At 40.7% G+C, this 26,635-nt stretch overlaps 1 protein-coding gene across 2 annotated transcripts; it reads left to right on the plus strand.

The window, feature by feature from the left end:
• Positions 1–1,586: 1,586 nt before the first annotated feature.
• On the plus strand, positions 1,587–24,837 carry LOC121873655 (solute carrier family 13 member 5-like). Of its 2 annotated transcripts, none has more exons than XM_042377348.1 (12): positions 1,587–1,691; positions 5,477–5,630; positions 7,252–7,501; positions 10,164–10,294; positions 11,386–11,489; positions 13,688–13,930; positions 15,837–15,959; positions 16,545–16,757; positions 17,586–17,680; positions 18,314–18,597; positions 23,938–24,075; positions 24,248–24,837. In XM_042377348.1, exons 2-12 carry the CDS (start codon positions 5,529–5,531, stop codon positions 24,374–24,376), a joined length of 1,812 nt encoding a protein of 603 aa, XP_042233282.1. In that variant the 5' UTR covers positions 1,587–1,691; positions 5,477–5,528; the 3' UTR covers positions 24,377–24,837. The 2 variants fall into 2 exon arrangements, with proteins under 2 accessions (XP_042233282.1, XP_042233364.1); XM_042377430.1 differs by having other exon boundaries at positions 23,938–24,055.
• Positions 24,838–26,635: the final 1,798 nt, after the last annotated feature.

The raw sequence follows: 26,635 nt of genomic DNA on the forward strand, positions 1-26,635 counted from the left end.
TAATAATACATATGTACAGCTGAAAATAAATCTATACTGTAAAAATATTAATTATTTGTCATTATCAATCAAACCGCGCTGTTTCACAGATCTTATCATATCCTGCGGAGGTTGAAATTTCACACATTCCCCTCTGGCTTTTACTGCTTATGTTGAATTTTGTAGTTTCTTTCTTTGCTTAGTTTTAACGAGACCCGCCTTTGAAAATAATCCTCTCCACGTCTGCATTGGAAGGGCCAGCAGATCAAGGGCAAATTGTGGCAATACGGAAAATGCTGGTTCATCATCCTCATTTTTCAGTTTACGTAATCCTATGAAAAATATTTCGGTGTTGTTTGTTTGTTTGATATCATCTAGGAGAAATATGTTATGCAAATGCCGCCATTCATCATCAAGTGCCTGGTGATCCCCATTATAAATTCGCGGTACTTCCATGGCTAAACTTACGAGAGATGGGGTTACCATCAAGGCATTGTTGCTCAGGCACTTTCTAAGTGATAGCTCTGTACAAAGCTACAATAACCTATTATCGAAAGGAAATCTGGTCTTCATTTGTTGACAGGCTGGTCTGGGAATAATCGACTTCTTGATCTGACATCTTTCAGTAGGTCTTTATTGCCTGCAAATTCAGATGTGTGAAGTAGTATATGCACACCAGCCTCAAGATATAGTTGGTCATCTAGTAGGTGGTCCTCTATTGTGTTGGGGTCAATTGAGTTTATGTCATGTCTATTTAGACGGTCGTGTCTATAAAAATCATCTTGGGTCGCAAGTTTAATTTCAGCTCTGCCTACCATGCGTCACCAACCTCAGGAGAGTCCGTTTCCTGGTCCAGTGTTTCCATCCTCTCAACATTTCTGTTGTGCATATGCGAGATTTTATGCCGTTTCAGAGCTGATATTTCGGCAGACAAATCTGCACGGCATAAACGGCAGTACGCTCTATTGGGGTTGCCCTCGACCCTCTTGAGCCAAAACTTGAATTCCTCAGTGTAGCCACGCAGCCCTGAACTGAGGGAGAGAGGGAGAAACAGAGAAAGCAAGGCAGAGAAACAGAGGAAAAGAGAAAGAGAGGGGAGGGGATATAATGAACAATTATATTCAATATATATACTGTACATTATTTTGACAATGAAAACCAATACATGTACATGTTGCTTATAACTTACCTTTTAGTTTCTTGTATGTTGAGTCTGACTAAGGATTTTCCTGGGAAAGAGTTAAACATATACAGAATTTTATTACTACTTTTACACGTTCAGTATTTAAGTTCTGAGGGCGCCGATCATACTTCGATAGCTATTGTGGTATTAATTAATTTTAAAGTAAAATTGGGAATATTATATAATTAAATCAGTCGGTAATATTTCCGCATTGCTGTGGTATGCGGTCGCCATATCCGCATGAAATAACGGGACACCTACTCGTAGAGTCATATTACCGTGTAGCAGACGAAATTTCCGCACTTTGGCATCACTGACCAGACTTCATAAGCACTGGAGCAGGTTCAATTACACTCAGGAGCCAGTACTTGCCAACAGTGCGTAAGAGACCAGTTGTCTGGTTTCAGACAACTAAGAAGTTGAGTGAACGAATCTGTCAACTTGCTAAACTTCTACAGCCAGACTGAGTTGTTGAGTAACTCAATAACGCAGTCTGGCTGCGGCCTTGGTGGAGTGAAGAGGAAAGCGGGTGCGTCAGCCTTACCCTACAATTTTGTTTCAACTTGTGCTAGATATGGAAATATTTATAGCATTTGCACATTATGACTTAAGAAAAGGAGTACCACTAATTTAGTATTTAGTTTGTATCTAAAAAGTGATATAGAGCCAGAGGGACACAGTTTACCGTACTGTACCGTACTGTCTTATCACTTGTTTGAGCGAGACGACATGGTTGGGCGTTTAAGGGTTTTACGTATATTGCTCAAGTTGCAAAAAAAAGTATATAATTACGGAACAGTTACGGAAAAAAAGTTTATCATACCTCCCTATATGCTCTATTATTGTCCTTCAGCGAATTATTTACATATCAACATGATTGTAATAACAATACTGTACAATTTTATTTATCTGCATTCGTTTTTCAGTTTAAGAAAGCAGAGGAATAAAAAGGAAGCAGGTATATTTACTTCGCTGATGGTGTGGTAGAGTCAGATGTCGTGACTGCTCAATCTAGAATAAGTTGATAATTGAGCCCAAAATTATGGTTAGTCTATTCCTTATGAAACGGTGAGATAAGCTCAACCAGTATTTTCTTGAATGGGTTTTTAATTGGATACAGTTGTGACAGTGACTGCAACGCAGCGGTGATCGGACAGTTTATGGCACCTGTAATGTAATTTTTTGACACATGAAAAAAATGTGTCTATCATGCCAGATCATAGGCGTGTTTAGAGAAATGAAAAACGGCCTTCATTTCTTTAAAAGGTTCTTATAATCAATTGAATAATTAAAATGGGTTAAGTATTGAATATGAGTATATAAGTATGTCCAGCAGTGGTGCTCACGGTCCAATAGCGTCACATCTCGATACCTGTATGTATTAATCTAAATGTGCAAGTACATCAAATCTAATGTACGATATATATATATATATATATATATATATATATATATATATATATATATATATATATATATATATATATATATATATATATTTCATGTAAATCCACAATGAAAACGTGGATAAGATAAATCTTGATAAAATCACACGGGAAAATGGAAACAACGGAGTACCTTAGCTTTCGTCTTTATTCTGTGTTGATTTTTGTCACTAAAAATTTTCATTCGCAGGCAACTTGTCGCCATGGGACGTCAGCAACTCTCAAAGTAAATTGTCAATGATGGAGAGTTAGGATGATCTAAGTTGTTAACTATATCTACGCTTTTATAGTAGTCACGGACCCACACAAGAGAATGTAGGAGCTATTTTTTTTTATTTCTGTAATGAACGAACTACATTCGCATAACTAACTTTAATGTTTGTTCACAGTCAAGTGACCTAAATACTCATTGTTAGGAGAAAAATTAAATATCATCTATTCACCGGGTACAAAGGAAAATGGTGTATCCTTGCCTAACCCACCTAATTTTTTCCTACACCCAAGATTACGATGCAGAAAATAAACTACAATATTGTTGTAGAATTTAACCCGTATGGGAATACCGTGTTCATCGTGACATGTATTGCAGGTACTCTACTTTTTTAATGATACAAGACAAAAGCAAAAATCTTTGTATCTTTATGGGCGTGTAAATTTTAAATTTACTCTTCAAACATACTTCTTATTCGTGCCATCCAGAAGTATTTGTTAAGGATCGTTTTGGTAAGTATTTGGATCTTGACTTGCTAGTTTTGGTAGACAATTTTGGGGGGGGACGCAAAAAAAATGTTTTTTTCAACTTCTAAGTTGAGAATCACTAGTCAAAAGCACAACAAATCATGACTTAACCTAAGCTAACCTTATTAACGTGTTGTCACGGAGTGGCTGGTGCGGAGAATGATCAAGAATTCACAGGTATTGGGACGATACTGTAGTGGATTTCTCCCCTACAAACGCTGTTTGTCGCTGCGTAGCCGACCCCACGAATTCCCCAGTGTATGCCTCGTGGTCTGGGTCAACCAGCGCCGCCATACATCACGGAGGTCAACTACTAAGCCACGCCTAACCCCCGCTATTTAAGACCTGACCTCGTGGTGACCTGCCTCTTTCTACCTACACCAACCAGCCAGCAACACCTCCTCCTCCTCCGCCTGCCTGGCGGTCCTCGCTCCCGCCGGAGAGCATGGCGACCCACAAGCTGTCCTCCTCTGAGCATCCTCACCAACCAGCTCTCTCTACATCACACTTGTAACCACGCTGCCACTTCCCAGCACCAAGCTGCATTGTACATCCAATACAACATGTATACAGAGAGCACATTGTGAGTTTCCTTTCTCCATCCCATCCTGAGTGTGAACCCAAATATCTCATAACCCCACAAATGGTGACCCCGGAGTGACGCACTCACACAGGATGGAGGAGAAACCTATCACGCTCCCATCCACACAGAGGCAGCTCTCATCGGCTCTACAGCTACTGTCTCTACACCGCAGGTTAGACACCCTAGAGCAGCTCTGCTACTCTAAGCAGACAGCCGCTCCTCTTCCTGCCCCAAGCACCACGTCCTACCGACCCCAGCACACCCGTCCTGCCTCAGACGCCACTCCCGGCCCAGCAGTACCCCCTGCCGCTCCTGATGCAGCCCCTGCTCCCGACGCGGCCCATGCGCCTGAGTGCGGACCCACACACCCCTCTTTTCTCCCTCAGGTACTCCCTGCTACTGTCCTGCACGCTGCTGCTGTCACGAGCCCTCATCCGCTTCTGCTGACGCAGCCCCTGCTCCTGACCCAGGCCCACACACCCCAGCAGGCGCATCTGACGACTCTGTACCTGCCGTGAGGGAAGCACAACATTCATCGTCTCCACAACCCTCTTTCTCCTCTCTTCTCCCACAGATCTTATGTATCTAGACAGTTGCCTCCACTAGCGGCCAGCTCATCCACGCCATCGCCGTTATGTTTCACATGAGGCATGCACCGCCTGTTCTGCCTCACATGTGTCATGCAACCCTGCAGACAACAAGTCTCCTACACCGCCTGGAGGGAAGGAGGGAGTATTGTAGTGGATTTCTCCCCTACAAACGCTGTTTGTCGCTGCGTAACCGACCCCGCGAATTCCCCAGTGTATGCCTCGTGGTCTGGGTCAACCAGCGCCGCCATACATCACGGAGGTCAACTACTAAGCCACGCCTACCCCCCGCTATTTAAGACCTGACCTCGTGATGATCTCTCTCTTTCTACCTACACCAACCAGCAAGCAACACCACCACCACCGCCGCTGCCTGGCGGCCCTCGCTCCCGCTGGCGAGCATGGCGACCCACAAGCTGGTCCTCTGAGCATCCTCACCAACCAGCTCTCTCTATATCACGCTTGTAACCACGCTGCCACTTCCCAGCACCAAGCTGCACTGTACATCCAATACAATATGTATACAGAGAGCACATTGTGAGTTTCCTTTCTCCATCCCATCCTGAGTGTAAACCCAAACATCCCATACCCCACAATACCATCTTCTGTCGATAACTTTCTCCGCTGCTGACAGAAACGTCTAAACTCGGAACTTGAAGAACAAAAAACGCAATTATTTTAGTGTTTCCATAAAAAAGACTATCTCCATTGCATTAAGCATCAAATATTAAGCACAATGAGACCAAAATTGTCCACCAAAACTTGCAACAGTCAAGATCCAAATATTAGCGGGTTTTTTTACGCATTAATGGTTCTAGGTCTTTGGTCACCAAATTACGGCGACTTTCTCACCACTTGCACCTACCAAAATATACTAGTTCTTGATTAAAAAAAGATAAACATTGCAACAACATATATCTTGAGTACACTATAAAATAAATAATTTAATAAAAACTTCCAGATTTGACGTCCTACAAATTGAGGCAGTAAGGAAGGGCAGCCAGTGATTGATCATGCAGATAATTTTGCCAGCAATGCAACGTTATTGGAGGACCGTGGTGGTGGTGCTCACGCCATTCATATTCAGTTTCATCCCTTTAGCCTGGAATATAACGGTAAGTTGACCTACTGTGTAAACTAGAACAGGACTAATAAATGATCCGAGAGCAGTGGTGGGCAACCTGTGACCCATCAGACATTTTTTTTTTACCGCTGATATGACCATTTGTTATTCAGGGAGATTAAGAACCAAACGGACTGAGAAGCGCTGCAGAAAGATCTCTGTCAAATCCAAGAGTGGTCAAAGGAATAGTTGTTAAGAATTAGTGTCACGAAATGCAAGAGGATGCATTTACGGAGACCAAGTGTGAAAAGTGTCTGGGTGTGCATTGTGCATGTCGACAAAAAACTGAAATTCTCGGACCATTTTGAGAAGGTGAATCGTGAACATAAGCTAGTGGGTCTTATAAGAAGGGTGTTCAGATACCTAGATGCTCAATCCCTCATAACGCTCTTCAAAAGCGAGGTGCTTTTCCCGTTTGGAGTACATGTGATTGAAAACATCCTTCACACTACGGAACCTTAGTTATCCCGAGAGATTTGAACGTATGCAGTTGCCTAACTCATACTTTAGGCGGGCAACGTGTGATTAATAGAAGTTTATAAACACCTCAGAGGACATTATTCAGTCGAGTTTTCATACCTAGAGCTGACAGATGCCCGCCCCACTAGGGGTAACGGCAAAGCATTCCACAGTTTGGCTGTGTGAGAAAAGAAGGAAGTACTATAACGGGTTATTCTAGAATCTAGCGTGACCGACATCCACACAGAAACGGTGGGCATCGCGGGCAAGACGAGTGTTAGGAGCCCACGGCCTTGCCGGCGGTACACAGGATGCCAAATCCACTGAACATTGCACGTTGAAGTACCTGTAAATGAGAGAGAGCGAAGCAACATTGCGGCGAGGAGAAGGGGACGACAGATTATATCAATTAAAGGAGGAGAGTTAATAAGACGAAATGCCTTTGATTCCACCCTATCTAACAGTTGGATAGAAGAGCCACTAATCTAAATGTTCACTTACAATCCTCTTTCTGTGGACTTGATGATGATACCAAAAATATAGCATAATAATTTGTTACAGTTTTATTTGTCAGATTGTGAGCTATTGGAATTGCGGCACATTTTACCTTCAGTCCCTCGTAAGGGCTGGCTGTTGTGACTTAAATTTTCCTTGAGTTATGAAGATATTTTGGAAAGTGGCGAGTTAACCTAATCCAACTCAACCTAATTGTCTAAGTGGGATAGCAAAAATTACATACAACAGATGGTCGTCCAGATGGGAGTGTCCATGTGGTATGACACCTTTCAACTACGTGTTTATTTAAGATGAACAAAACAATCTGTGATCAACTTAGTCATAATGATGAGCTGATTTTCCATGAACAGTACATCACAAAGAAGTAAAACTGTACAAGTTCTGTGTTACTGTAACTCGTAATGTTACCTTAGTGTCTAAACAGTAGACAGGTCACACCTCCCGAGTTCTTGGGTAACATACAGTAGTTGTGTGGGTATGGCAGCTATATGTGTAGGTCAACCTGAAATAAAACCGATAAAATTTGTCTCTTGTTAAAGGGTAACTGACTTGTAAAATAGGTGATTTCCTTTGATAATACTGAACTTAAGTGAAGATATGACAGTACCAAAATATGCTCATGAGGTGTTGTGTTTCAGGCAGCAAGATGTGGGTACGTGATCGCTATTATGGCAGTGTACTGGATAACGGAGGCGCTGCCACTGGCTGTTACGGCGCTCATCCCAGTGTTCGCCTTCCCTCTGCTAGGAATTCTTTCCACCGGTTCCGTCTGCATCCATTACCTAAAGGACACTAACATGATGTTCCTGGGTGGTTTAACAGTCGCCATCGCTGTCGAGCATTGTAACCTGCACAAGCGCATTGCTCTCAGAGTTATTCTATTAGTTGGTAAGTAAATTTCCGGAGAATTTGATGGGCAAACTTTAACGGAGTACTCAAGGGTACAAGTGTGCCTAAAACATTCAAATTGTAAATAACATTTAAGTCAAAATTCCTTTTAGATATGTCGGGTGTCTCAAAACACATTGATTCTATATGAACATAATGCCTTAACTGTCAGTAACACGTCTTGCAATTTTCTGGTGGTTTTGTGGTTAATCCTCTTGTAGGTAGCAGGCAGCTACCGAACAGGAAGGTACTACCGCCTGGGAAGATATTGGAAGCATAATGTGTTGTCTAATGGTAGACCCTGCTGCCATATGGCATCACAAAAATTGTGACCAAGTCCCAGGTTGCTGATCTGACTTTCTGCCCCATTTACACACAATTGTAGGGCCTCAATTGTTTCTATTACATGACAACACAACATACATATAGCGTTTCTCACTGTTGATTTTTTTTCATTCTTGTATTTCTTTGTAATTATTATTATTATTATTATCACAGTGTTGTTATTATTATTATTACCATTAATATTTTATTTTACTTTGTATTATAAATATTATTTACTTTGAATTATTATTATTATTATTATTATTATATTTTCGCCCCCCGGGCCCCGGGTCAGTGACCTGTGCCCGGGTGGGCTAATCCCCTTAAAAAAAATATTAATAACAATATTAACATGGCTGAGCCAGTTGAGAACCTGAGCTCTCTTTGAGGCACCTGATATATACTATACATTTATCTCAAGGAAGTATTATGTAACATTTAGTAACATCTGGAATAGTACAATAGCATGGTAGTAATAAATACATCTCATAATGTTACCACGGTTATCACTTCAATATTTATTTATTTTATTATTTATTATTTTTATTTATTTATTTATACATGCATATACACATACAATACATATACATATATATACACACACACACACACATATATATATATATATATATATATATATATATATATATATATATATATATATATATATATATATATATATATATATATATATATATATATACGTATATATACACACACATACACATACACATATACATATAAATTAGAGTGGAATTTAAAAACATAAGTATAATGGGGGAGCAGTACAACATGGGTTGTACAGTAATAAGGTTGAACAAGAGGACAGATCTTTCAGGATTATGTCTAGTTGGCAATTATGTTTATTGCAATGGTAATTACTTATTTATTTACATGATAATTTCCGATAAAACGGATTTGATGGTACAATAAAAGCAGGTACTGTAAATATAGTAAGTGTTACAAGAAATATTAATACTTCGACAATAGATATTTTTTTAGAGATGATTTAAAGGAAGGGAGCGTAGTCTTTGCTCGGATGTGTGGGGGTAAGTTGTTCCACACCTTCACACCATGATATTTTATGGCGGTCTGGGACTGAGAGGAGCGCATGGGGGTGCTTTAAGTTGTGTCTCTGATTATTCCGGAACTGGAAGTAATTATTGTCAAGCAAGTGATTGATAGATTTGTAAACAAAGAGGGCACAGCAGTAAGTGTTTATATCCTCGAATTTAAAAAAAATCAATATAGCAAATTTTTCGTTTGTGTGATCTGTTTTTTCAAGTAGGTCATTGTACGTACAACTCTCTTTTGTGCAGTAACCAGATATTGTGTTTTTGAAGAGCCAGAGGCCCCCCATAGTGTGTGACAGTGTATCAGGTGTTGGTAAACAAGATCATGATAGATTTCTTTCATTGCTGTGAGAGTGAGTGACTGTCGAGTGTGATACATGATACCGCACTGTTTATTGATTTTACTGTGAATGGCTTGTATGTGGTTTCTCCAGTTAAGTTTCTCATCAACAATAACTCCGAGGAATTTAGTATTTTGTTCGCGTTTGAGGACTATATTACCAAGGTACAGGGGGTTCAAGTCTCCATGGAGGTAAGTTTTTTCTACTGTGAAAGATCGTGTAGTGGGTTTTCTCAAGGTTTAAGGTCAGTTTATTACGTATTACCCAGGTCCCGACTTTAGTCGATTCAGTGTTCATAGTTCTCATCAAGGAATGGAGGTCTGAGTTGCTGGCATAGAGATTACTATCGTCTGCAATGTATATCGCTTCTCATTCTTGATTTATTTTTTCTCATTTTTGTATTCATTTATGGTTATTATTATTATTTTTAATATATTATTTTTATTTTAGTACAGGTATTTTGTTATTATTTTTTTAATTATAATAATAATAATAATAATAATAATAATAATAATAATAATAATAATAATAATAATAGTAATAGTTATTATTATTATTATTATTTTTATTTTTATTATTATTATTATTATTATTATTATTATTATTATTATTATTATTATTATTATTATTATCATTATTATCATCATTATCATATTTTGGCCCCCCAGGCCCTGATGTGGGTCAGTGACCTGTGCCCGGGTGGGCTATTCCCTGTAAAAAAAAAAAAAAAAATTGTCGATTAAATTCTATTGCGACTAGTTGGTGTGTGACACCCAAAAGACATTGTTAGTCCCTTGAGTTACCAATTACTATATATACCTTAATTTAGTAAAGTTATAAGTGGGTAATTGTAAAATGAAAAATAAATATATTCAAATAAGATTCATTCCATAATCATGAATGATAATTTTCACCATCTTTCAGGTCAGTCTCCACGCAGGTTAATGGCAGGATTCATGCTGACTACAATGTTTTTGTCTATGTGGATCTCCAACATAGCCACCACAGCTATGATGGTTCCTATAGTGGATGCCATTTTGAAGGAGTTGTGCATGGTAAGAAAGGAAGAATATTTATTTATCCTCTTCGCATCTGTTATGCATTGTTGGCAAGTACTCTACTGGGGTAGGAGCGCAGCGGTCCAGTGGATACAGTGGTCACCTCCTCGGTACCTAAGTTTACAGCTTGGGGAAGTGAAGGTGTCGACAGTAGCTACCAACCACATAAGAACATAAGAACATAAGAAAATAAGGAGTCTACAATAGGCCGGTTGGCCTGTGCATGGCAGCTCCTGTCGAGAGTTACTACCACTCTCTATCATCCATGAATCTATCCAGTCTCCTTTTGAAACTTTCCAGCGTTCCAGCACTCACTACAAAGTTGCTAAGCTTGTTCCACTACTCCACCACTCTATTTGTGAACCAGTTCCTTCGTATCTCCCTCCTAAACCTAAACTTATCCAACTTAAATCCGTTGCTCCGAGTCCTATCCTGCTCGGATATTATAAGAACTTTATCTATATCCCCTTTATTGATTCCTTTCACCCACTTAAATACTTCTATCATATCTCCCCGCTGTTCTTGTGTACCGAAGACTTAGTATATAGTGTGCTGTATCCACACTGTCCCTAACAGGCAGTCATGCCCACGGGACCCACTTTCACTATGGCCATGTTCCTGACTCCAGACTGCATCGGAACCTCTGTAGTCTAGCCATAAACGGGTCACTTGACTACACCCTGTTTAATGAATAATTATCAAACTTTTAGACATTACAGTAAATATTGAGCAACTAACATGCCGATCAGTGGTGAAGAGGATAAAGTAAAAGGTATGTTCACTTTGTGATTGTACTTGTGCATGTGTGTGTATTCAGTACTATACATGTATGCCTTATGCATATCCGTCAGCTGACCTAGGCCATGGATGGTTTTGTACTATCTCCTGTCCATCTACCTAGGAAAAGCTAGGTAAGTCACCGAGTATATTATATAAGCATGCTTGATTATCTGTTATATGAAACATAATCCACATAATGTTATCCATCTGACCAGGCTATATCTGTTATTCTTTACGGCCACCAAATCCTGGATATTGTACTAGTGGCCTCACTATTCATCACTACTGTATTGTCCTAACATCCACAGACCCATGATGGAGGGGAGACTGGCACAGATGGTATGGACCTAAGTGTATATCCTTCTCATCAGAATCAGTTGGAGCTGGTCAACAATAGTGAACCGGTCTCCAGGTAAATTTACAAACTTTACTTCATCTATTAGATTATCTGCTTAATTTAATGTATGTTTGAAGCATAAATTAATGACTCAAAGTTCATAGGAAAATGCACAACAAAATATAGTACAGTGTTATAAATTACCTGTAGTATATCTTTAATAGTTAAATTTCTTCAGTTGTGTAGAGATCATTTTATTTTAGAATTACGACGACTCATATTTAAAATTAATTTAGGACCTAATTCAATTTCCATTGTTAATTTAGTCGTATTTACGACGAAAATATAATAATAACAATTACAATAAAATTTTCACAATTAATAACGTACTGTGCGTACGTGTTGCACAGCTATCATTAAAAAAACAACTTTCCGCACGGACCAATTTATAAAACATGCAGCAAAAGACTCAAAGACTCAGTGGAATCAACGCCATCTACGATATGTGCGACATACTCCAGGGCATCTCTTCTTACATGTGGGAGTAAAAGGTCCTTCCTCTATATTCCTTGTTACATAAACAAAACATTTCGCTGTTTGGCGGACTTTTCGTTTACATGTTACTGTACCGGATCAGGATGAAGACTTTCTCAGATGTTTATTACGGCATTTTTGTGCCTCTATTCAAAATGAGCAAGTGCTAGCGCAAGAGCTGAGAGAAAGTGTATATAAGCTAAACCGAAAAACTAGATGTGTTGAAATGATATGAAAAAGGTGAGAGGTCAGTGGATATTTCACGGTCTTTTGGGATGGTGGAATCTACAGTGAAAGTCATTCGTAAGAATGAAGAAATAATCAAAGAAAGTGCTAATATACAACTCCTCTAAGTGGGAAAGCAAGAGTGTGATTATGGAAGACATGGAGAGACATTAAAGTATTTGGATCGAAGATAAAAATCAGAAGCATACTCCATTGTTTAATGGTCTTAAAGATGCTGCAATTATTGACGATATACCCGTCGGCGAGTTTTCATAGAAAATTGGTTTAATAACGCCACTATTTCACTGTTTTGCAGTGGGCACATAGTTTGGGCAACTACTGTAAGGTAAAAAGTGGTTATTTATAATTTTAACCTAACCTAACGTGGCATAACTTTACACCTGCCGTGGGCGCCTTGGCACCTAATTATCTATGAAACGAAGGATTTGCCCAAGAAATGAATATCATATCAGAATTCACTGATGAAAATATAGTAAGAAAAAACAACATCAAAAGAAATAACGTGTCGGCGGTTATCTCATTAATATTAACCTACGATAGATATTTAAGGCTACTTTTAACAATAACTAAGGTGCGATCATAAGGTTAGTAACACGGTTTAAAGATACAGTAATTGTATGAGGATGTGGGACGTAACTTAAACTCGAAGACCTTTGTTATTTACTTCTACCAGAGTATTCCATTGAATTAGTGCAAATACTACTCTCAATTAATACCCATAGTCAAAAGTGTTTCATAATATTCAAATTAAAAGTGTGTTGAGTGGTGAAAATATCTTGAGCTGTGGTAAAGTCCCCCACCTTGCGTATCTGTAAAGTGTTGTAGCCGTTTCAATGATAACTTTTTTCCTGCAGATTTAACTTTGTGCTGCTACCTGTTTCATAAACAATGTTAAAAAATAGTAGTATCACTAGTACTGCACTGAATATTGTTAGTGCCTCTAATTTTAGCAGTGCTATTCCCAGCACTGACAGGAAGTAAGTGAAAATTATAATTTCTCACTAAATTTTACAGCAGTTACTAAACTTTGTCATAGTTTGTTTAAGCATTAAAACGGACGTAACAAATTGTTTTAAGTACTGTACTGTCAACATAGTGATTTATTTTTCAAATCAGTAGACCTGTGAGGAGTTGTGGCTGTACAACAGCAGAAGAGTGTTGATGTACCAGATTTAATAGGTAAAAGGGAAAAATATAGTTGAAGATTCTTTTCAGAGTATTAATTGTCATTTTGTTGTATCATGGGTAATATTTACACAGAGAAGGTGGGTTTGTGAAAAATTACTCATGTTACAGTGTATCATTTTAATTTGTGGAGTTTTAAGTAATGGTGAATATATTATTCAGGTCCAAACTACCAGTGTAATTGTAGCTCAACAGAAGATTTCATTGTACTGGTACTAACTGTTACAGGAAATATATTTTTTGGTCTTCCAGAAGTAATAGGTCCCCAAGTTTGTCAATAATAAACTAACTGCAGTAACACTTCTCAGCGTACATCCTGGCAGCGAGTGCAAGAATGGAAAACTGGAAAAAGTGATTAAGGATACAAAGGTTGATCAGGAGGATAAGAAGCCTGAAGGCCACACAGGCTTGACCACCATACCTCCCAACGAGGAGTGCCGTGCCCTCAGGGACATGTGCTTCTTGGCCACTGCTTACTCGGCCAACCTGGGAGGCACTGGTTCACTCACAGGCACTGGGCCCAATCTGGTGGTGAAGGGCGTTCTTGCCAGGTTACTAAGTTTTGTTTTTGCATGAAAGCAAAAAGCTTAATAACTCTTACTGTAAGCAGTGAGGGAGAACTGGATAATTCTTATCACTTTATCATAACTTTTAAAGCCACTTTGGTGTATTAAGAGTCATCATATGACTTAAAGTATTATTAACTGGAGACCTTCTCACTGAAGGCTGCCTGCATACTAACCTTACACTACTGCAGTTGTTCTGCTTTAGGAAATGGTTTCTCTTACTAATACACTGTATACTTCATAAAGGTTTAGCATGTATAAATTTGCCTTTCCTTGGTTTACTCTGCAGAACAAATTTTTTCTAGAAAGAATCTTGGATCTAGTCAAGTAAGGGCTAAGAGCACAAAGGGGAAGATGACTTTGAAGAGACAAACTGGTGAAAATAAACTCATTACGGGATGTATGAACAGATCACTAATATGTAGAGGTTCTCTAATCTTCCCCCATATGCACAAAAGCTGGAGTGCAAGGAATGTAAAACATCCACTGTTTCAGAGTTAATGACCAGTGCAACAACAGTAAACTCTAACCAACTCCTGGTATTGGGTGATATCATTTCAGCACTGCTAATACATGTACTGTACTGTACACAAAAGGACCTTAATAACCCCAAATTTTTTGTAGGAACTCTGGGAGGTTATTTTATGCATCAACGTGTTAGAAGAACCAACTTCCGGGACTTGTAGAGGTAAGCAGCCACCTGAACCACTAGAACTCATATTAACTAACTAGGAGGGGATGACGACCAGTGTAGACCATTTAGCTCTCAGGCACTAACCATCACATGCCATTATCATTCAAATAAGAGCATGGCAAGGTTCAAATATTATAATGATAATTACAAAGAATATTAGCGGAAGCAAGGAACATTGACTGGCTTGGCCTGGTAAAGAATAAGGAAGTGAATTCTTCCTGGAAAATGACAAGTGGATAAAGTGAAATATTGATGGTAAATATCTACTGTAAACGTACCTAAGATCATGCCTGTGAGTTCAAGAAAAAACAAGAAACCTTAGACGTGTTGACCTAAACACCACTTGCAAAAGTTTTACTGGAAATCTCTGAGTTCCGAGAGATAGGTCACCACTTATGATGAGCTTATGTTTGCTTCTCTAAATCTAAGGTTATGTAATAGGTATATGTTAGCTTTATGGTTAAAGCGATATAAAAACCAAGAAATAAAGGCTAAGCGATTCGTTAAAAAAATTATGCAAAAATTTTGCCATTTCTTCAAAATGCTTCCTTTAAATCTGCTTTACCAGCCTTTGCATGCTTACCAATGCATGTTGCTTATTTTATCTAAGCTTGTATGGAAATGCACTTAGTGGAGAGGGAGAATTTATTAGTACAGTATTTGTGGTGAGAATGCTGCCAAGCATGGTTAGGTTGTTGTGAAAATGGTGACAAGGGCAGAGTGGTGGAATACTGACAGGGTGATGTGTTCTTTCATATGCATGTGTGATGGGTTGTATGTGAATTGTTTACATATCAAGGTTGAGTGGGTGCCAGTGTGTGTGTGAACATTGTAATTTATTTGTTTGTACGATCTTACTTGAAATTATGATTAACTTGACCCTTTACAATACCCCATAACTGTCTTCTTCACATATATTATAATAATTTGTACATACTGTACAGTGCATGGAGGTCTAACAGTGTTCCATTAGTAAATGTAATTGTGGTAATATTGTTTCTTCCTGTAAGTTTTGTACTTGATGTAGTTACTGTAGTTATCATGTATGTATACTTAATAATTATAACAAATATTTTATCATCCATATTAAAATTTTACAAAGTTATAGCACAAAGATTATAGTTAAACAGATACTTCCCCTCTGTCCCATTACCCCAAAGTTGTGAGAGATGCTAACTGATGAACCTCCTCCAATAGTTCCTACAGCGAGCCCACTGGCCTCAACTTTCTGTCGTGGATGGTGTTCAACGTTCCCGGGATGTTGATCTGTGTTTTTATTGCCTGGATATGGCTACAGATCTACTTCTCAGGAGCATTATGGTGAGTCAACTTACAGATGGAGGTTAATATAAAACCCTATTTACCTATTTTAATTTATAACATGATAGTGACCTTTCCCACATACTGTACTGCCTCCCTGTTCTCTCACTTGTTTGAAAATTTTATCCCACAATATTTATGCATCTTAAAGCAATATTTCAGTTGAACACATCTATGAGGACAGAAGAGCCTCACCTCACCTCACCTCACTGGTAACCCAAAACACCCCAGAGTTTGTCACAATTCACCAGTCCTACTCCTCTAAACACACATAGAGTCATATACTGATACTGTGCCAACTGTTATATTCAGGAGCACTGATTCAGCAAGTGTATAGACCACTGTTACTCCAGGATGATATAAGGGTATAAACTGAGGTGTGCAGTACAGTACATGGTTGTGATTTAAGTATTATCATTAGTGTGTCTTATATTCATGTTTCATTATTACACCATTTAAATTTGTACTTTCTAGTTTACATATGGAAGTACTGTATGCTCCATATTTTATAATTAAACATTAATGGGAAAGCCAAATTGAATGTTAACTATCATACCCTGTAGTAGTAACAGATTTTTTCCTCAGGTGTCAAAAGAAGAATAATGTTCTGGAACCAACTAATGATCGGAAGGCTGCAGTGAAGAAGCTTGTGTTGTCAAAATACCGTGAACTTGGTCCCATGACCTTCCAAGAGGTTGTGGTCTTGTCACTCTTTATCATACTAATATTACTCTGGCTCTTCAGAGCTCCAGAGTTTATCCCTGGATGGTCAGATTTAATAAAGGATACTTTTGGGGTGTAAGTTGACAAAAATCTGTTTCTAGTTTCTTTCAGAAATTACTTTACATTTTGGTTAAAAGAATGGTAGAATTGAGAACCAGATTGATTAAAATTGGGCATTTAATCTGAAATCCCCTTTTATGATCAAAAGCAAATACAGCTTACAGTGCTACTGTATAGTCCATTATAAACTCAGTGTGACAAGAGCCACCGCATCTTGTTCCCAGAGCACATTGGGAAAGAAGGAATAAAATGTTTTCAGTTAAAAGGGAGTTATGAGATTTGTAATCCCTTTGAATCTAGAAAAATTTATGTACTGAATTAATCTGGTGTACTTTCTTAGCGGAAGCATTTACTGTACCGAGTAGAGTACTGTATTTGGTACGATTGGAAATTGACCATTCTCAATCGCACTCATGTCCACAATACAGTAACTCTTCTAAGGGAATTGTATGTTGTTAGATGTTGGATGATTGTACAGTTGTCCTTCACCACTGCAAAGGATTTACTGTATTTGGGTAACTGTGCTGAGTTGACAGTATTCATTTGAAGGGAGTTTGGCCTCATGACCATTCTGATAGAATTATTGTTCTTGAAAAAGTTTTTGCTTAAAAATTTAGTGTTGCTGTAATCCTAGTGTGTGTCATTTCTCAATAGGTAATGTATTTTTTATGGAATTGGAATTTTGATAACCTGAATCTTGTGTTAAGACAAAAAAAAAAATAATCTTGAAAGATTCTAAATAGGTTAACTTATTCAAAGCAGAAAAATTAGGATAATTCACTGTACCAACACCTTTTGTTGAAAAGGATAAGTCTATTTATGGTGTTCTCATGTTTGTTGCAGGAAAGTAGGTGCTGCAACACCAGCAATGCTAATAGCCTTTCTACTGTTTGCTATGCCAGCTAAACTCAACTTTCTGTGCTTCAGTCAGCATGATGGTTTGTGACATACAGTACTGTACTGTACTTCAAATTGTTAGTCGTAATCAAGTTCTGGTTTGGCTTAACTACGTTCTAGTACAGTATACTCAAATTTTTTGTTCTTTATTAATTGTCCCTCACAGCACTTGGCTTTAAGAATTCTGACTTTAGAGGATTCATCAGGCTCGAGCAGCTCTGTATAGCTAACGAGTCTAGAGATTGCGACTCCAGGCCCAAATTGTGACAGGTTTAAAAACTGATTATCGGTAAATGTGATACAGCAATTAGATTATCCTGCATCTACACACTGGGGCTATGACGGATGTCCACATGACAAGAAGGTACAGTTGCAGAAATGTGTTCCTCCACCCGCTGTGGTAATTTTCAAATTTATTCAGTTTTGAGCTTCCAGTTTTAGGTACAGTACTACTTGCGGCCATGGAGCATTGAGTCAAGACCTCTAGACATGTTCACTACTATATACAAAGTTGCTCGATCTGACTCAGTTATAATACAAGATTTTAGGATCAATCTTCGAATTTGAGGTAAATTAAAAAAAAAGAATTAATGTTTACATTTTATATTTAATCATAGTAAAAAATAATCAACACAAATAACTAGTTTACCATGAGTCTGCCAATCTCCCCACAGAGCCAGAGCCAGATCACACATATAATAATTCCTGCCTGACATGGAAGGTGGTAGAGGAGAAGATGCCTTGGGGTTTGGTGATACTTTTAGGTGGTGGCTTTGCCATGGCTGAAGGTGCCAAGGAGTCTGGTCTGTCACAGGTGCTGGGGGACTCGTTAAAGGGTTTAGAAAATTTTAGCAGTGCAACCATCGTGTTGATGACGACATTTGCAACTACCATGCTAACAGAAGTAGCCTCTAACACTGCCACAGCTTCTATACTGCTACCAGTCCTGAATGAGGTGGTAAGTGACCAGTTCTTAAGTCTCTCCTCCTCCACTTGTAGTGTTTCCTTGTTTTTTCTTGTCTTTGTATCCAATGCATTTTGTAAATACTGTAGACATATTGAAATTAGTTTGATGAAATAAATTCAGACTCACAGGAATGGTTAGATGTTCTGGGTAATAAGTTCTATATACAGGAGAGAACACAAACACCTGTATAGTTTTGTAGGTTCGGTTTACTGGATAAGAGTATGTACACAGAGGTGGATAGCACTGCTCCCTAGCTAAGGTCCTGGTCAACTACCATAGACGACGTATGGCAAGTGATACATTAGCAGCTTCCATACGTCGCCAGGCACATTAATTAAGCGTGTGGGATATGGTAATAACATTGCCACACGCTGCTAGCTAGGCTGAATAAATATAAATGGAGCACGTACATAATATACATACATAATACATAATCCAGCATACATCATATACATACACCTCCCTCCCCCCTATACGCTCATAGCAAAGTCTTGAGCGGACCTTTTCTTCTGGATCCGTTCTGAGCGTCGAGGGACTTCATCACTGGGAAGGGTATGGGACTCAACACTGGTGGCGGGGCCAGCAGAAGGCATTGTTACGGGGCGGAGAAAACGGCGGTTCCTCCACCACACACGACCACTGGGTAACCGCACCTGGTAGTCCCGTGACCTGCCGAGACCCATGACTACGCCTACTTTGTCCCAACGTAGGGAGGTCGGGTCCTGAACACGGACTTGGGTGCCGACACTCAACCTGGGGAGGGAACGGGCGTGGTCGTTGTAGCGGGCGACGACGTCCTGAACACGTTCGGCGGCTCGGCGATCACAATCCTCTGTCTTAGCCTGCCACTCCTTGGAGAAGGATTGAGGGTGAGCAGGGACACAAGAACGAAGGGGGCGCCCATACAAAACCTGGGCAGGGGAGCGTCCGGTGTAGTTGGGTGTGTTGCGGAGTTCAAGAAGACCCCGGTCGAAGGCCTCGCAGTCAATGTTCCCAGAAGGGGCCACCTTAAGGATGAGGTGCTTCAAGGATTTGACAGCAGCCTCAGCGTGGCCGTTGGACTGCGGGTAATGGGGCGATGACAACACATGCCGGACTCCCCATCGGTCGAGGAACGCAGCAAAGTCCCGGCTTGTGAACTGAGGCCCTCCGTCGGTTCGCAGGCGTACAGGAACGCCCACGTCACGGAAGTAGTGGCGGAACTTGCTGATGGTGGCGGCAGACGTCGTGTCATTACCGCCCTTGATGACAACCGGCCAACCAGAGAGACGGTCGACGATAACCAGGAAGGACTTTCCTGACACACAGAAAAAGTCGGCCGACACAGACTCAAAGGGGCGGGTGGGGTTGTCGTCACTCATGAAGGGTACCTGCTGCTGGCTGGGTTGTAATACGTGGCGGGGCTTACACACCTGGACAGCATTGGAGATGTCGGGGTCGATGCCAGGCCGGAACACAGTCTGTCGTGCACGTCGTTTGGTGGCCTCAGCTCCACGGTGACTGTCGTGAAGGCGAGCCAAGGCGTGGGGACGTGATGCAGCAGGGACAACTACCGAAGGAGAGGTGTCACTGGCCAGAGGTAGGGGTAGGGCGGCAGCAGGGTAGTTGCTGCTCCCTTCATGCACCCTGTTGGCGTAATTTACCTCGAGAATCGGTGTTGGGAAGTCCTGGGAGATGATGGCCAACTCTTGACAATGTCTGTAGGACAGCAAGGGAGTCGGGACACCATTATGCACGTCAATCCAGGCCTGACACGACCTGTTGCCAAAGGTGACATGTGCATAGAGTGAACCCAGGGCTGGGGCCATCTGTGAACCATCTGCCATGACGCAGAGGTCCTCGGGAGGCGGTCCTAGATCGCTTGGAGAGAGCCCCAAGCATCGCAAATGCTGGGGACCGATGACTGTAGCATCAGCGCCGGTGTCGGGCAACATCTGAAGACGGGATGACACGCCGCCGTAGGTCACGATGGCGCTGATGTACTGGGTGACTTTGGTCCTGGGATGCGAGGAGTACACCCTCCTAAAATGGGTCGGGCTTTGTCCAGGGTCGTCGTGCCTCTGATTTGGCGACTGTGGGCGGCCCTCACTGGTAGAAGGGCGCCGAAGCTTCCGCCGACGCTGTCCCTTGGGTTCGTGGGTAGGGCAACACTTGTCATAGTGGCCCAGACGACCGCACACATTGCACTGTACGTACTTAGCTGGGCACCGCACTGTGAGCGACCAGTGGCCCATACGGTCACAACTGTTGCAGGTAGACTGAGCAGCTGGACATACCTGTGTTCCGTGCTGCTTACCACAGTTGTTGCAAAATGAACCGGGCGTGGACGTGGTGGGCGAAGGCGTAGGAGCAGACTTCTTGTCCTTCTTGTACCGGGAAACAGCGCGTACAGCTGTAGGGGGAGCTCGGATGGCAGAGGTGGCACACCTGGCAGCCTCATAGGAGCGACATATCGTCAACACATCCTGAAGAGAAGAGGAAGAGTCGAGGGAGGTGAGGCGTTGGACAAGTTCCTCGTCCTTAACACCCATCAGGATCACCTGCTTCAACTGGGTCTCCTCGCACTGCTGGTGGTGGCCTAAACATATATCTACCTCTTCCGAGGCTCTCTTAAGACGTACATAAAAAGCGTCAAAAGACTCACCCTCCATCTGTCTGCAGCTAAACAATTCCCTCCTGCGCAGAGCTTCATTCTGCTGTCCTTTGATGTGCCGTTGTAGAACGTCCAGTACCTCCTCTACAGACAGCGAAGAGGTTGGGGGTACCTGCAACGTATGTTCTAAGACACGCTGAACTTCCAAGGACAGGCACATACGCAGCTGGATGAGTTGTTTAGGCTGTGACAAACTCTGGAGATCCACCATTGTAGCATAATCAGCCCACCGCCGCCGCCATTCGCGAAAAGTCTGGAAATTTACATCAGGCTCCAAGATGGGCGGTGTTTGAGCTGCTGCTTTAGGTGGGGCTGGGGGGCGTGAAGGAAGCATGGATGAGGTATCTGAACCATTCAGTACCGAGGCAGTGTTAGAGCCAGGGGCTTGGTTAACAGTGAGGCGAGATATCAAGGCTTCAAACCGTGCACTGTCTTCCATTCTCCGTTGGTGGTCTCGTTCTGCCTCTGCTTGCCTTCTGTGCTCATCCGCCAAACGTCTGTGAGCTTCATCCTCGCGTCTCTCATCTCTCATAAACTTCATTAAGGCAATTATCTCTGGAGATAACGCTGAATGTTGAGGTGAAGGGCTGCGCGATGTTGTGGGAGCTGGGCCGGCCTGGTCATCCATCTCTGGGGGACTATCATCCGCTTGACTCATCCAGGCGCTGGGTCCACGGCTACGTAAGGCATGAGACATAACTACTTTATCTGTGTACTGTGTCTTAAATCAGTGTTGACCGGTCAGCCCGTCGTATCAACAAGATTTCAGACAAAAAAATTTAATTAAATACACAGATAAGTAGGTTATATATATAAAATATATATAAGAAACCGCGCGGTCAGCAAGTGTTAGTACATGTATGTGTGTGTGTCCCACGCAAGGAGAGCGTCTCGCCCCAGCTGTGAGGGGGGGTGGAGGCGGCGCTGTGAGGGAGGGGGGTGGAGATAGGAGTAGCTCAGTCGCTCTCTGTAAACGGTCAGAGGAGGGTGCGCTGAGCTCTACACCCCACAAATGCCCAGAACATGCCGTATACCTTGGAAATCCGTTCGAACAAGGTCACACATGAATGGCACGAAACACACAATGCACTAAACACTTCACAGAAAATCACTGTCACTGACACTGCTCAAAGTTGCGAAATTCTTCGAGGGATGACGCGGGGTTGACCCAAGGCGGGGATCCATCAGCCGGCTTTCCACAAACTTGCACTAATCACTCGTAATAATCCAGTAAAACTACGCACTGCGCCATGTTAGATGTTCTGGGTAATAAGTTCTATATACAGGAGAGAACACAAACACCTGTATAGTTTTGTAGGTTCGGTTTACTGGATAAGAGTATGTACACAGAGGTGGATAGCACTGCTCCCTAGCTAAGGTCCTGGTCAACTACCATAGACGACGTATGGCAAGTGATACATTAGCAGCTTCCATACGTCGCCAGGCACATTAATTAAGCGTGTGGGATATGGTAATAACATTGCCACACGCTGCTAGCTAGGCTGAATAAATATAAATGGAGCACGTACATAATATACATACATAATACATAATCCAGCATACATCATATACATACAGGAATGGTTTCCCAGCTGGAGATTTAGAGCCAGTCAATTACGTATATCAAGAATATCAATCCACGATCACTACAACTCATTTCAAGACATCAAAGAAGCATTTTTGCAATCAGTAACTAGGTCCTTTTAAAGCCTATAACCATTGAAAGTTAACAGCTAGACAATGGGTATAATTCTGACACCATTGAAAGTGTACATCGTTGACCAAACCTAATCAATCCAAACTTATTTTGGGGACAAGTTAAATCTAATCCAGCCAACCAACACAATAAAATATATGAATTATTTGGACCCCTATGACATAGGGATCCAAATAATTAATATGTAACTGAAGCTTGGGTTTACTGTGGGTACAGCCTGTAACTGTATTCAACTGTAAACTGACCATGTAATCTAATGCCAGCATCCTTCTCTGTTAAAAACAAGGTCTTCACGTTTTGAAAACTTACTGAAATTTATCCAATTTTTTTATGAATTTGTCTAAAAGGAACCCAATTTATGTCCATTTACCACATTCTAATACAGGCTAATTAATTACAATGGATAAGTCATTGCACTTGTTATTGTCAGGAGGTTAACTGGATACTATAAACCCACTCTTAATATTCCAGTTCTAGCCTGACCTAGCTTGGAATTTTCAACCTTATATGGAAAATAATTTGCTATCCATTAAAATAGTCATATATTCAGATAGAATATATTTGAATGTATGTGTTTTAAACCGAAATGGTGATAGTATGAAGCACAGTATAAGACTACTACAAGGAGCTCAAGGCTTCCCGCATGCTTTTGCATATCAAATTCACAGCCATATTACAACACTGTGCCAAGGTATGAAGAAATTTTACGTACATTACAGTACTTTACTTTTACAAGTAAGCAGAGTATGACGGTCTGTATTCCTCTATAATCATTTTAAACTTAGAGATTAAGTTTTTAAGTGTATATTATACAACAGTCTTAAATATGTAGATCAGGATGACAGCAGAACACCTAAATTATATGTGAAGATAATACCTGTACAGTACAGAGTTTAATAACCAAGTACAAAAATATGTGTTGTTAGTGAGCTGTTTTGAGTACTGTTGGTGTGATTTACAGGCATTGAACATCAATGTGAACCCTCTTTATGTGATGCTGCCAGCTGCTATTTGCTGCTCCTATGCTTTCATGCTACCAGTTGCCACACCTCCTAATGCCATAGTCTTTGGGGTTGCAGGTATGCGTTCCATTGAAATGGTAAGTACAGTTGCTCCTCTGAGTTTTATAACTACAGTATTAGTACAGCAATCAGTGAATATGAACCATTTGTCTGTAAATTATACCGCATTTGATATTTTAAAATAAACTTTATTTTTAGTGCAACACAAAACACTTTTACTTGAAGACTAAATAGTTTAATCTTCTCCAGATACTTGCAGGAGGCATGATGAACATTCTCTGTGTCGTCGTCATCAACATTATGATCAACACTTATGGGGTCTACCTGTTTGATCTCAACACAATGCCTGCCTGGATCAATTCAACAACTATTCCATAACAACACAATGACAAGATGTGATCGGATTACTGTAGTGATGTGAGAGTATTAAATTCTTATTATTAGATTGTGAAAAGCCATATAGAGTTTACATTGGTGTTTAAGAGTTTGCTGAAGTTTTAACATAGATAAGTTGATATCTTTACAGTAGCGTACCTCCATGTCAGGTTTCAAAACTTATGTACAGTACAGGGTAATTGGTATTTTTTTTTCTTTTTTTACAACTGATGGACTATTATATCTTGATTGAAAATATAATGGTCCTGGACATTTTGCTTTTAAACTAATGCATGTTCAGGAATAACTGCTATTTTTAGTACAGTACAGTACTGGTAATTTTCCATATTTACTCTACTGAACTATGTGCTTTTTATTATATTGTATACTAAATGTAGACCCTTCTCAAAGAGGATTATTATGTATCATGTACAGTACTGTACTTGGTCACAAGCATAATAGTGAGGATGCACCTGGGGCGTACCAACGGTAAGGAGGCGTACCATATGTCCCAACGGGATGAAGAAAATGTACTAGTTGAGACTGTGTGTGAGAAGGACCTAGGTGTGTATGTTGACAATGAGCTGAAGTTCTCGGGCCATTGTGAGAAGAAGGTAAATCAGGCAAATAAATTATTGGGTCTTATAAGAAGGTCGTTCAGATATCTAGACGGTCCGTCCCTCGTGACGATCTTCAGGAGTGAAGTGCTTCCCCATCTGGAGTACTGTCACCCCATCTGGTCCCCGAGATATGCTAGGGACTGTCAGTTGGTTGAAAATGTTCAAAGGAGGGCCACCAACTGGTGCCTGCACTTCGGCATCTCAGCTACCCTGCGAGATTGGAGCGCCTGAACTTGCCTAGCTTATACTACAGACGGGCAAGGGGGGACCTAGTTGAGGTTTATAAGCATCTCAGGGGGCACTACTCAGTTGAGTGTCCTTACTTGGAGCTGGCGGACGCTCGCCCCACAAGGGGTCACAGCTCAAGATTGAAGAAGCCGCAAGTCCGGAAAACCGTGAGGGCAAACTTTTTCGGAGTGAGGGTTGTAAACTCTTGGAACAATCTACCAGAAGTGTTGTGACGGCACCGAGTGTGAGCTCTTTCAAGAGAAGACTTGACCAACACTGGAGCGGGTTCAGGTACATTCAGGAGCCGGTGCATGCCCAGTATTTGCCAACAGTGCGTGACAGAGACGTGACCGATCGCCCGGGCGGCTAGCGAGCCGACCTTTTGGTGAAGAATATAAAGGAAAAGAGTCGTGACCGATCGCCCAAGCGGCTAACAAGCCGATCAGTGGCGAAGAGGATAAAAGTAAAAAAAAGTTAAAAAAAAATATTAGGGCACCATTGTCATTAGGAGCACAGTGTTTTGAATACAACACACAAGATACCCTGGCATAGCATTGCAGAATAATTTTATAAATTCTTAATTATTGTATTAAAATGGGAATTTATTTTATAATAAATTCAGGAGCTTGAGACACAAGCTGTCAGATGACACCTAAACTAAAATGCTGTAAGGTCTAGCTGAACGAGTACTGTACTCAACTAATGTAATTCTGTTTAATGATTAATATTTTGGGTTATAAAAATTCAGTGAAAGAATTGTAAATATTTGATTTAACAAGAAAATTCAGAGTGATCCAACTCACATTATTGTTTGTGGAGTCAGCCGAGTCATCCCTTGTCTTTGAGTGCCAGCTGGGCAAGTGCACTTGAAAAGTAGTTTTTTATACTCCAAGGTGAAGTCATTGGCAGGCTAAAGAGGCTATCGCTATCTCATTGGGCAAAAGTCATCATTCCTCAAGAGAAGATGCAATACCGCCTTATGCAGTCAGATTTTCCTCTGGAAAATGGCAATCTGAGGACTAAAACAAACGAGGGTTTCCAGTGGAAATGCACAGGATTTCTAGTTAATTTCAGCTATTGTGATGTCTAATGTTGAGTTGCAATGGTGATATTGGTAATATTATAATTCTTTGCAAAAGACATTCTTATATAAATAGAATTCTAAATAATTATTGGTATCAGCGAAGTACCTATCTTTATACCCTGCAATATATTTAAAAACATTTAACCCTTTGGCTGCGGGAGGTTACCCTAAGCTGAATAAAATGGTCTGGCGGTAGCTGGAATAAAATGGTAAGTGCAGGAATTGCAGTGAAATGGTTAAATAGTTATGATTGTTTTTGTTTTTTCTTATTTACCTAATGGTCAACAACTAGAGGTGACCATACCTAGGGAAGGAGACCAGTGGCCTGTG

Source organism: Homarus americanus, unplaced genomic scaffold (assembly GCF_018991925.1).
Source record: "Homarus americanus isolate GMGI-L3 unplaced genomic scaffold, GMGI_Hamer_2.0 scaffold51859, whole genome shotgun sequence".
NCBI classification, from domain to species: Eukaryota; Metazoa; Arthropoda; class Malacostraca; order Decapoda; family Nephropidae; genus Homarus; species Homarus americanus.